The sequence below is a fragment of the Tympanuchus pallidicinctus genome, unplaced genomic scaffold, assembly GCF_026119805.1.
Source record: "Tympanuchus pallidicinctus isolate F22 unplaced genomic scaffold, pur_lepc_1.0 scaffold3, whole genome shotgun sequence".
Lineage (NCBI taxonomy): Eukaryota > Metazoa > Chordata > Aves > Galliformes > Phasianidae > Tympanuchus > Tympanuchus pallidicinctus.
The window spans coordinates 89,436,538-89,448,718 of record NW_026294747.1 but is presented as its reverse complement, the minus strand read 5'-3'; the positions used below and the strand labels follow the sequence as shown (position 1 = coordinate 89,448,718).

The following is a 12,181-nucleotide window of genomic DNA, read 5'->3' as shown; positions in this document are numbered from 1 at the left end:
ACAAATATTCCCTCCCCTCTAATTGGTGGTAGACTAAACTAACAAGAAACTGTTTTTTTCTTCATTGTATTGTGTAAAATGCCATCTGTTGCTGTAATGGAATGTCTCAACTTATTTATTCTTTTTAAAGACAAACTAGAGATGATTTGTTAATAGCATATAACCTCCTTTGCTTTGGTGGTTTTGAAAAGTGTAGCCTCTTTATCAAATTTGCACACTACTTTACTATTCTTGAGAGGTTCATACTGTAAAACTGTAGTTTTGTTCCTTGTTTGTTTTGTTTCCCCTTTTTTTCCCCTTGTTTTCTTTTTTTTTTTTTTTCTTAAAACATACCTAAATAGTGTTGAATTTGGCAATTTCAGTCTTATGCGTGTCTGTCCCTTTGCTACGGGGCTGCTCTCCCCCACAAATGCACCTTTCTTGCCCTTCTGGGATCTCTGGCTATCCTAGAAATAGGATGGCTGTGACATCTGGGATGAGCCCCCAAAAACACGTGTCATTTTGTAAGAAGTGCAGAAACTTTGTAGCTGGAAGGACCACAGTGTCTGAGGTTTCCATTGCTCCTGTTTCTGCTATTTGCTCAATTCTTGCCTCAGGTAGTCTGAATGTATGATAAGCTAACAAGGGATAAACTCAATAATACCACGAATGAGCTCTGGTTTTGTGGATGCTGGGTATGATGCTAAGACAGTCCACTGAAGCTAATGGTTTCTGAAACAAGTATATGAACGCTTGAAAATATCACACTTTCCTTTATATGTATATGATTTCATCTGGAAATGAGGAAATGGTTCCATGGGCTTCAGACAAGTCTGCCCCTCCGATTACTTGGAGTGCCTCTCCTCTCTGAAAGCAGAAAACAAGGAAAATGTGAGGTTTTGGTGGTAGTATTTTTTTTTCTTTTTAAATAGGTGTTTTCGGAAGAAAAAACTTCCTTTTTTTTTTTTGTTTATCTTGATCATTTTGCACACAGACTTTTAAATCTTGCTTGTTTATGGTTAGCTTCTGTTAATTTCTCAGCTTTACTTTCTCCTTTCTCTTTTTCTTCTAGTAACTGTAGTTGCTAGAAGAAGACTAGTAACTTAAATCCCTGTCCAAATAGAATACTGGGACTGGTAGAAGTAGAAAGAGCAAGTGAAAGGTCTGGCTATAGTTAGAAGAAGAAATGGAGAAAACAGGAAAGGCTGAAGGTAGCATCAAAGCCTTATTATGCACAGACTCGTCTAATTTTGGGTGGGAGATGCGACTTATCTCAGTAGGAAGCTGGTGGTTGCTTTTCCCTTTGTTTTGATGCTAGAGTGCATACAGGAAGGTCTTTGGTATCTGTCTGCTTAGATATCAACACGTGCATGCATGTCTGCTGTATGCGGCTTATGGTGTCTAAGCGCTATTGTCTAATGCCAGATAACCATTATTTGATATTTACCTATCACTAGCAACAGTTCTTCATGTTGCAACTCAATCTGTTTGCAAAGTCCAGAATCTGTTTGCATCATTGTGTAGTCATTTAAATGCAATACAGTAGCATTGCATATTTTCTGGTCTCTTCTTGCAAAAAATTCAAGGTCTGCATTCTTTCTCTGTATGTCAAAAAGGCAAATAAATCAGCATGTGAGAATTGTTGAAACATTTCAAGGTTTGAGGAAAATATAGCAGTTAAGAAAGTGTTGATTAAGAATATTGAGTTTGAAAACCCTTGGTACTGTCAAATTGGCATGGCTTTACTCTTACAGTTCTGATATTATGATTAATGAGTGGTTTTTTGATGAATGGATATCCTTCTGTGGCCATACTAAGGACTAGTAGCCTTTCTGTGCCTGTTTGTAGCTGATGTCTTGTCCAGCTGTTTTTTGGTCTGGAGAATCACCACTTCCAACTTTTCTCCTTAGCTCTGAACTTAAGTATGTACATGTGTACAGTTGCCAAGAGTTTTGTTAGTTTGCCTACTGTTGCTTATAGACATTATGAGCTGAACATCTATACAAAGATCTGGGATAGGCATGGGAAGGAAAGAAAAGATTTTGCAAAAATGAATATGCCCATGTTCAAGTTTTCTAAAAGTGGTTACCACAAAAAACGTTTCTAGAAGCATCCCGGACAAACTGCTTCAGATGCAGTGTTGCACTGCTCAAAGTTGTTTTGATGAACTTGCTTCTGTCTTCTGAACTTTGGGGAGAATATGCACATACTTGCCTCTCAAGAACAAAAGTTTGTTCTTGTGCAAAGCTGAAGAGCTTGAAGCACCAACCAAACAAGAATTCCTTGTCTTGGAGTTCAACTATGTACAATCATTCAATTAAATACACTTGGCCCATCTACTTGGGTTAAGTGGGTTGCACCCTTCCTTTTATAATTGAAATTTTGCATGTTTAAGTGCACATCTGACTGCATTTCTCTTATAGCCTTTGGGTCTGAAAACTGGCATCCCAAGGAATGAGGAAGGGAGGGTTAACCTGTTGAGAGTTCATCCTGTCCTTGAATGTCCTGAAACATGGGAGCAGAGTTAATGCTCCTGGTAGGGCATTTCTGTCACGTGGTAGGTGTCCTCTAGCTGGAAAGTGAGAAGGAGACAGCTTTCCTCCATGAGAGGAAATCATTCAGCTTGTTTCCTGCATCTAAAGAAATGGCTAAACTGCTCTGTAGAAGTTAGCTAGGTGAAGAGCTGTTCTGCTCACATTGAGGTTGCTTTCTGTATCGGTCTTACGCAGTGACTATAGCTTCTTGGAGCTCCACCTTCAAAATGTAACTTTTCTAACCATTTTTTAGCCTCACAGTTAATTTTCAGGTTACAGTGATATCCATAGACACTTTGAGGGGAAATGAGAAAAGTTGTTTCCTACAATAAACAAAAATTAGAAATCAAATAGCATCTTGAATGAAGAATCATCCTGCATAGCTAGGCTTGACAGGTTGCCTTCCTTTTTCACTGTCTTTTAAGGCTTTTTGTTGCAGGTGAGGAACATTCCAATGGAAAACTTTCTCCTTAGAAGATGTTGTGTTTAAGACAGTTTCCTTCTTTATTGTCCAGTAATTTTCAGAAATGATAAAGAAGAGATCTCCTATGTCTCATAGATGCGAGAGAAGAAATAACTGTATTGTGCTTTTGGCAGGAAAGAAAAGTAATTTAAAATGAAAAATTACTTCATTGAGGGCCTTCATTTGATGCCCTGGGCATGTATGAAAGAGACAAGGAAGAGGAAAATCTGTCCTGTATTTCCAGGTACTTTGACTCTTTCTTGGTGGAGTTGGGCTCCTTTGGATGTCTGGGTTTGATAGGATTAGCTTGTGCAACTGTTATGTCTCAACTACCCAGAAGTTAGTTATGTATGTACATCTATAATCTGTGTAGTCTAAGTGGCTTTGCTGTAATTTGGCTGGCTTGTTAAGCAGTGGATGATTTTGTAAGGAGCTGTCCTGCAGCCAAAAGAGGATGTGGTTTTGGGGGGATGAAGGAGGATTTGGCAGTGTTTTCACAAAATGGTTTATTATCAGTGAAATGAAAGCCATACATTTGCAGCACAAGCAGTCTTGAGGAGGACATTGTAGGACAACAGTGCTTTCTCCAACTGCTATCAGTCCATTAGAATTCTTTTTAAGATTGTAACCTCAGTGCCTTGTGTAAACCTTCCTTGTTTGGTTTTGTATGTTTATTAACAAACCATAGTTGACACCCTAAAGAAGTTAGCTCTAGATTGCATAAAACTATAGGCTTATTCTGTCCCATGATAGAAATACTTGGTCCTCCTACTGTCTCAGTCTCCCATTCCTGCTGTGCTGTGTTGGCAGGGGCCTGTGTCAAGAGTAATTAGAAACCATACTGCCTCTGGAAATGGACTGACCTACATTGAGGAGAATGGTGGGGAGTAAAAATGCATCTGGCACCATGCGATGTACAAAGATCTGGCAAGTTGACAGCTAGCATATTTTCTGAGGTGTTGAAGCTTCCAGCTAGTCTTAATAGCTCTTTGTACAGTTCTGAGGTTGTTGTAATGCAAATAGTGTCACTGGACAACCAGTAATGCACACTTCAAAAAATAAAAATGGCACCTCACTGTAGTTTTTGAATGCTTGTATGGTACCTTGTAGTTCCCTGAGGCAAGAAGAATTTCTGCTGGTCCCCTGCTCCTCTGTATTCTTGTGGTGGGTAGAAGATTTCACTGACACTTCCTTGAGCATCAGACTCCCAAACTCTAATTAACAGGCTCAGCATCTCCTGAATGTTAAGCTAAATGAGAAATGTAGTTCCTCAAGGAACCTAACAACAGTTTGTTACTACAGTATGCTGAGTACCTTCAGGCCAGAAACAAAAGTAGGTTAAGATTTCATTCCAGTGTCTGGCTCCATCTCCCATTTGTTTTCTTAACATAATGAAAGAATAAGTGACCTTCCTGTGTTTTCACAACCTGTTTTTCCTGCAGTATCTAAGGATTCTGAGATCAGTGTCACAGACCAGAAATTATGGGTACCTTAATCTTTCAAAGCCACACACTTCGTAAGTAACTTTGAGAATTCTGGAGTATCCATGTGACTCGTGTATCATGGCCAAATTTTTTGCAGCACCTAATCTTCACTTTAGTTTTGGTGGTCGTGCAGTGCTGTAACACCAAATACCTATGTTTACTGCTTGTGAATGACCAGCAAAGTTTTCATTTACATGTTTTCGTGATCTGTACCCTGCATTGGTTTCTGCTTGTGGTTAACTATTCAGAATAAAAGGAGGCAGATTACTTATTTTGTCTTAATGGGCAATCATATTTTGCAAAAACAAATTTCGTGCCATGTTCAGAAATATCAGACCTGTTCCTGCTTGTGAAATGTCTTACAACTAGCCTGCCAGAAAATGTTCCCTCTCTACTTCTGTGATGTCTATTCTCCTCATTTCTGGCTAGGTTTTTGTGTTGGAAAGACTTCTGATGGGTGCAATCAGATTAGTGACCTCTAGAACTATAAGGAATGGCACATTAAAAATTGCAGCACATAGGGCATTCTGAAAACCAAGCAAGTCAGTGGTAAAAATGCCTTGCCTTGGTGATAGTGACCATGGCAGTTGGGATGGGGAGGATGGCAAATGAAAACAGAACTTCTTAAGGCAGTCATCTACAAGTGGTAATTGTTTTCTTTTACTTTACTAAGTGGATGTATTTGTTATTTAAAACAAACTACAACAAAGACCAACAAAAGCAATAACCCACTATGCTAGATGGTAGACAAACATTGGCTGAGGCTGTTTCCTTCAGCCTTAAAATAGTTCCTAATTATTTCCCTTACAGCTAAAAACTGATGCTGGCTAGAAATTAATAACATGACTTTGACATAAAATAAATGCCTCATCCTAAGGTAATTCATTTGCAGCACATTTACAGTAAATAAAAACATATACTGGAGATTCATAACAGACTTAGAACACAGCTATGATTTGATTCTGCTCCCACTGATGTCTGGCACAAAATCCTATTTACTTCAGTGGGTAAAAGATTTTGAAGATTTACAGCCTTATCCCAAATGTTACAATGACTTTACCGACCACATACGTTTGATGGAGCAGAGAGTCTGTGGAGAGGCTGAGAAACATGATTGGGAAAAGATTCAAACTGTTGGCAGGCTTGTAGAAAAAGACTAAGATTAATGCCCAAGTTAACATGAGATATATATATAAAAGCCATCTCCCTTACTAGCCCTGCAATATGCAGGGAGATATGCAGACTGACTGAGGGAGTGGCCTAACCTAGCAGCAGAAAAGCTGAAAGCAAGAGTGTGTGCAGGGATGTTATCACGAGGAAGAAAGGGTAGGGGGGATTCAATTAAAAAGTTTTAAAAAACTGACAATGACAAAAAAAACCAAGACCATTCCCCTACTTATATTGCTTAGTCTTGCAGTGCTGGTCGTCTGAATTCTGCTTCTTTCTGCCACTATCCATCTGAAGAATCTTCTGTTGTTTTCTGAGTTTCCACTCTTGTTTAGCCATCCCTTGGCTGTTACATGAGTGCAGGAAGGTAAATACTTTTTCTTCTGACGTTCCATCAAGTAAGGGAAATGCTTTCCTTTTTTGTGTGTGGTTTGAAGGACTGACACACCCACCCTTGGCAGAAGTATTCCAATAAGCTATTCCTATGGGCAGCCTGTGAGGCTCTACAAAATGTCCTATGTTTGCAAGTAACTCTGGAAGGCAAAGGAAGAAAAGTGAATCTGCAGATTTGCGTGGCTGGGATTCTTCAGCTTCTAGTGTGGTGTGGAGTGATAGACCTCACTGTGGAGGGCATGGGTAATATCCCAATGAAAGGAATAACCTCATCCCAGCAGAGGCTCTGGAAACAAATGACTGTTCTATGTTGAGCCAGATTGCTCAGAGTGAGATATAACATGGTAGGGATGACAGCAGAGAAGTGATTCTCCTGGGAACATCTCTTACAGAGCCTGGCTGGAATGAAGGGATCCATCCTGAAGATACCTGAAGTGCAGGGGCTTTGGGCAAGCCAGAGTAATGGAGAAGTAGCAGTGGGTTACAGGGTTTAGGAATTGGTTAAGTTAGATCTTGGAAAGAGGTGTGAGGGTTTGTTGTTTTATTTTTAAGTGTATATGTGCTGTTACACTACAGGTGTAGAAGGCTGGGGTCCATGAACTCGCAGGAGGTATGGAAAGAGGTGCTTCCAAGCTGCTAGGGGAAAGAGCGAGGCTGCTCCAAAATTGTTGCTCACTGGCATGCAGAAGTGGTTGTTTAGCTTCATCCAGAGGTGTGGGCTAATTCACATCTCTGTGGCGGATCACTGTTTTCAGCCATTATTTAAATGAGCAAGCAAGAAATAGGATTTAAGTCAGCGTCTCATTTTACATCTGAATTTAGTTACATTTCTAAAGGTCTGTAACACTACAACTGCTCTTCACTACATACTGAACACGTAGACTTACTTGAATGACTGCTTAGTTCACTGTTTGGTGTAGACAATGTTTTATCTATTTTCTGTTTTTTTGTGTGTGTGTGTGACTTTCTCTTAAAGGAATGGTGCTTTTCTTATTTGCTTGATTAAATCTTAAGTTCCGATTTCTATCAGGCTACTTTTTGATGGCAATTGAAATCCAATTAATAAACAAAAATAGCATTTAAAATTGTTTTCATTAGTTAATTGTGCTAGATAGAGGAAAAAAAAAAAGCTTATCAAATCTGTTTTGTCTTTAAAGCGTACTGATTTTTGTAGCAACAAAGCAAGCAGTATCATCTGTTTATGAACTGAATTGTTTTTGGTCATCATGCTCTTCAAAAAGCTGTTTCCTAGAACTAAGACATCTCAGTTTCTGGAGGTGTTCTTTATTTTTTTTATTCAAAGAAATTGAGCTCTCTGAGTGAACATCCCGGTGGTGCCTGTATGCCCCACCTACCTGAGAAAAAACTCCCTCCCCACATTTGTATTTTTCAGATGTATGCAGGCAGGAAGCCTGCAGGTCAAACCCAGAGCAAGCTGACCAACACAGACCAACAGCTGATATCTAATCATGTAACAGTAGTGAACAAAGTCCATGTCAAATCCATTTCCCTATCTCCTACCCCCATTTTTCCTTTCCTCTTCTCAGCTTACTTGGTGTTATTTAGACCTGATTAAGGTTAGGAAGCCCTGAGCCCATCCAGCAAACAATGGTAGAGCAGAAGAAGGTCTGAGACAGTTACTTTGGAAGCTAAGGTGGATGTCTTGGATAGCGTGGGTTAATATTTTAACAGTTGTTTTTCCATATTTCTGTGTGAAAAGTTTTCTCCTGCACTCGGTTCCCAGGCTGGCCTTAGACAAGCTGTTTTGTTATGTGGGGGAAAATACAGTGAACAGGGTGCAGAGAGGCTCCGTGGGTCTCCATGTGAAGAAGACCTTTCTGTTGTAAAAACCAGAACCTACTACTGATGACCTACTACTACTGATTCCACAATTAATAAAGTTTACTACTTCAATAAGAATGCTTTTTAAACATTAAAATTTATAGTTGTACAGTTAATGCCCTTAAAATTAAATGTAATGAAGACAACGTATTGCCAGTTAACTATCTTTGAGAAGAACAACGTGCCTTTAAAACTAAAACTGATTCATCTTTCCCTAAGGAGCCTATGAAAGTGTAAGGGGAAGTTGTAATTTCGCTGTAAATATTAGTGAACTCAGCAGTGCTGCCTCTGCTGTTAAAGCACAACAAACATGACCTGAAAAGGCATCTTTTCCCCTTCTTCACACAGCCTTGAAATCATCTCTTTAACAGCACTTCTATTTCAGAGAAACAATTATAAGAAAAAATGAAGCGTGGAATGCTCTCTTGAGTCCAAGTGGACGTTATTCTCTTCTCTCTATACACACATATATTTATCTATTTTTTAAATTCTAACTATATATTTAAGTAAGATTCCTTTGGCCTTGTTGTAAGAGTGAATGTTGAAGCTTAGATTCCACATGATGGGAATTGAGCTCCCTAAATTTAGTGCTTCTAACATATGTTTAAGATCTAGGAATGTATTTCAGATATAACTCATGCTGGAAGTTCCTGGAAAGCTACATGACTGATGTGGTGTGGCATGGAGAAGATTAAATTATAGTTGATTTTCTTCCCTCCTAAGATCCCCCAAAGCATCTGTGAGATTGATGGGTGGTATAGTCATTGCATTACATCTCGATGTGTTTATTTTGGAGGACAGTCTTCCAGTATATATAAAAGGATTTTTAAAATATTGTGGGTAAGGAGGTGGACAGATAATAAATAGAACTTGGTGTTACGATATTCTCTTGAAAGCTTTTGCTATACTTGATTTCTGCCAGAAGAAAAAGAAAGAGCGTCTGTTTTTGATGTTTGTGCTTTGAAAAATATCAAATGATTTCTTCTGACTGGTTAAAAGTCGGTGTGGGTGGAGAAGTGGACATAATTTCCCAAATTCCTACATTGTTGTACTGGAGATGAATTTGGTTATACATAGGTGTTCTGCAAAAAGAAAAGTGGAAAATGATGAGATGTAATCAATTCAGTAAGGGCAATTTATCGTCTGTTCCCTAATAAAAATATACTGTAATACATCAAAATGGAATTTTAACATTAAGGAACGTCACAGAATGAACAAATATCAGTAAGTCAAAATCGAAAGGATGGACAGAGGGGGCAAGAGCTATAGTGAGCTGCTGTAGAGTTGGAACAGAACGTGCAAGTCTCCTGTCTGCCTTTACCTGTGTTGAAGGGTGAGGCAGCAGAAAGGAATTTCTGTGGTGAATTGAATCTAGCCAAGAGAGTGGCTCAAAATCAAGCTTTGGGAAGACAAGAGGAAAACTGCTGCAGGCAGATGGGCAACAGAGAGAAGATAGGAATCATCTGCAAACAAAAGTAAAGGAGTTTGACCTGCTTGTATGGTAGAGAAATGTGTCTGGAGTTGGATTGAGGCAGGTTCTTGATGCCCAATCAAGTTACTATAAGCAATATTGTATGAATTAGTTCAAGTCTAGCTAGAGGATGATGGCTGGAGGTGCATGTGGGGGAGAAAAGTTTGGTGGGACTTCTGCAGGAGCTGATGTGTAGGTGATTGAAGGCAGCAATCACTGCAATGAGCAGCAAGGTTTTCTGGATTTTGGTTGGAAAGAGTCTGTGTACCCAGTGCAGCTACTGTGGGTCTTGCAACATAACTGGGGAAGCAAACGTCTCACTAATTTGTATCCACGTAGGATCAGTTTTCCAAAGCAACAACATCAACCAAGTATCTACAGTGGCATTTTGGAATTACTGGAAATCTTGCTGGATTCATGATGAACACATAAAAGGGACTTACTGTGAGTATGCTCACAGGATGTTTGTAATAAGAGGAAAAAATGAGTAATCTCCTGGAAAGCGGTTTTAACATACTGTAGTGACTGGTACCTTTCATACAGATACGAAGTTTCAGGGTGTGGTCTCCAAGATAGTTTCAAACCAATATCGAAGCAGATTAAAAGGGCTGTCCCTACCTTTTCCCATGCTTTGGCCTAATTGCAGTTGCTTCCTCCCTTGTTGCAGGGCTGCTATTGTGTGGCTCTGTGATTATCCGGGTCAAGGATCCTTGGCTGCTGTTACAAACCAGCTGCAGCCCCACTGGCCCACAGGGCGATGGGTCCAGAAGGCTGGAACTGGTGTCCAGAGGAAAGCATGGCCTTAAAGCGAGCAAATTGCCTGCAGGTCCTTTACGTGTGAAACATGGGGTCACTTGTGTAACAGTTGCAATCACCCAGAGCAACTGGCAGAATGTGTTTCTGGTCTAAATATCTTATTTTGGGGTTTCTTCACCTGGTGCATGGAGCTATGCCTGGAATTTTCTCCCCTGAGGTTACAGTTGATTTGTGTTTACCAAAATGAAGTGGTAGAACTTGGAAACAAGCATTTTGTTTATTACTGATTTATTTACAGTCAGTGCACTGGAGCAGCACTTCCCCTTGAAAGGAGGACTGGGATACTTAAAAACAAGTTGAGATGTCTTGCTTCTTTGGTTTATTTTTTGGATTGCAGCTGCTTTTTGCTCTGTGTTGCATACAGCGTGTCTTCTTTTTAAAGTATCACAGGAAAAGCTGCTTTGGTGCTTCTACATGTGGGCCTGCACCGCTACCAGGAGCTGCAGAGCTATAGGAGCACGGTGCTCTGTGTGGTGGCACTGAGTGATGCCAACGCATCGTCTGCAAGTACGTCTGCAGGGAAAGGGATTTTTAGTTCTCTGTTGCTGAGAATAAAGGGACTGAATTTTGAAAGCACGTAAAGGGGCTGCGCTGAGGAGATGTGAGTGGAGATTTTAAGTGCGTCTTACTTCATAAAAGGTCTTACAGTGAAGTGCTTTTGGGAACTAATCCCAACGTACGCGACTGGATTAATGGCACCGCAGTGTAGTGGGCACTCGGTGCTGCCCCGCCAGCCCAAGATGAGCTCTCCAGAAGCACCATCTGAGGCTGGTAAAGCAATGATGGCTTGGTGCAGCCCTACGGTTGGCTCACTTCTGTGCGGTCCATACAGAAGAGCACAAGTACTGCACTGTATGGTGGCTGAGAGCAGCGACAGTTGTGGTGCGCTGGGTCCTGCAGGCACAGCGCCTGGCCCTGCAGCCTTGGGGAACGCCTCATCTTGTTGGATTCACAGCAGGCTTCTGGCTTGCAGCCTGCACCCCGGCTGTTGCATAATGTTACACAGGAGGAACCACTGGCAGCTTTCATGCTGGCTATCATTCCAGAGCGCTCCCACACAAAGGAAATTGTAGCATAGATGCAACACTGAGGCTTTTTGTGCAGCCGTCAGCACAATCTAACCAAAATCGCTAGGAAAACTAGAAAGCGTTTGGCTGCACCGCTGCAGCCTGCTCACTCACAGCAGCCTTCTCTGCAGTCTGCATGTGGAAAAGCCCCAAGGCAGACGCAGGTAAGGACGAATGCCTTGGGAAGAAGCAACAGCTCGGTGGTTTTCAGAACTCCAAAGCGTTAGAATTGGAACTATTTCCTAAAAGATAAAAGAATCCTCTTTTGGCTCAAACCGTTCTTTCATGTCTTGTGAATTCCATGATTTCCAGAAAAAAAAAAAGCCAGACTTCAGAGGGCATTGAAGATTTCCCCGTCGTTTCCATGCATGCTTGTTCCGTACCAGTTCTCCTGTCAGTCTGATTCATAATGTTCAAAAACACTCACTGCATATTTCCTTCTTCCCCACAGCAACAGCCTGAGTCTGAGACTGTTCATCTGTTCATCCCAGCCTTGGCAGTTGGAGCTATTATTGGCAAGCAGGGACAGCACATCAAACAACTTTCTCGCTTTGCAGGCGCATCTATTAAGGTATTATTACACTGACTAACTTTGTCTCTTCTCTATGACACTTCCAGCAAGTTTGCACAAGCTGTGTTTTCGTGCATGTCCTCCCCCACTCCGTGCTTAGAATGTGATGTGATAAATGGTACATTTGTTTATAAATCATCCTTTAATCTTCCTTGAGACAAGATAATTAGAAGCATGTTTTCAAACGTCTCCTGAGGTGTGAAATATAAGCTGCAAAGAAAGCTACTTTGGTGGTCTTGATTTCTTAGAAACAGACTTAAGTCTTAATGATGCGGTGCTTAAAGGGTTTCTCCTTGCTTACAGTAAAGTGAAATTTGGTGAGATAAATACCCTTTCTGAAACCAAGAGCACAGGTGAAGCTCACCGCTGCTGTGGCTGCTCTTGTTCTGCTTTG

General features: G+C 40.7%; 1 protein-coding gene across 2 annotated transcripts in view; it reads left to right on the top strand.

Annotated features, from left to right (window-relative positions):
* Positions 1–12,181, top strand: part of IGF2BP3 (insulin like growth factor 2 mRNA binding protein 3) — a 101,097-nt gene that overhangs the window by 79,307 nt on the left and 9,609 nt on the right. For both annotated transcript variants that reach the window (XM_052693727.1, XM_052693728.1), the window contains exon 12: positions 11,668–11,787. In XM_052693727.1, the coding sequence (XP_052549687.1) occupies positions 11,668–11,787 (120 nt within the window). The remainder of the gene's footprint in view (positions 1–11,667; positions 11,788–12,181) is intronic.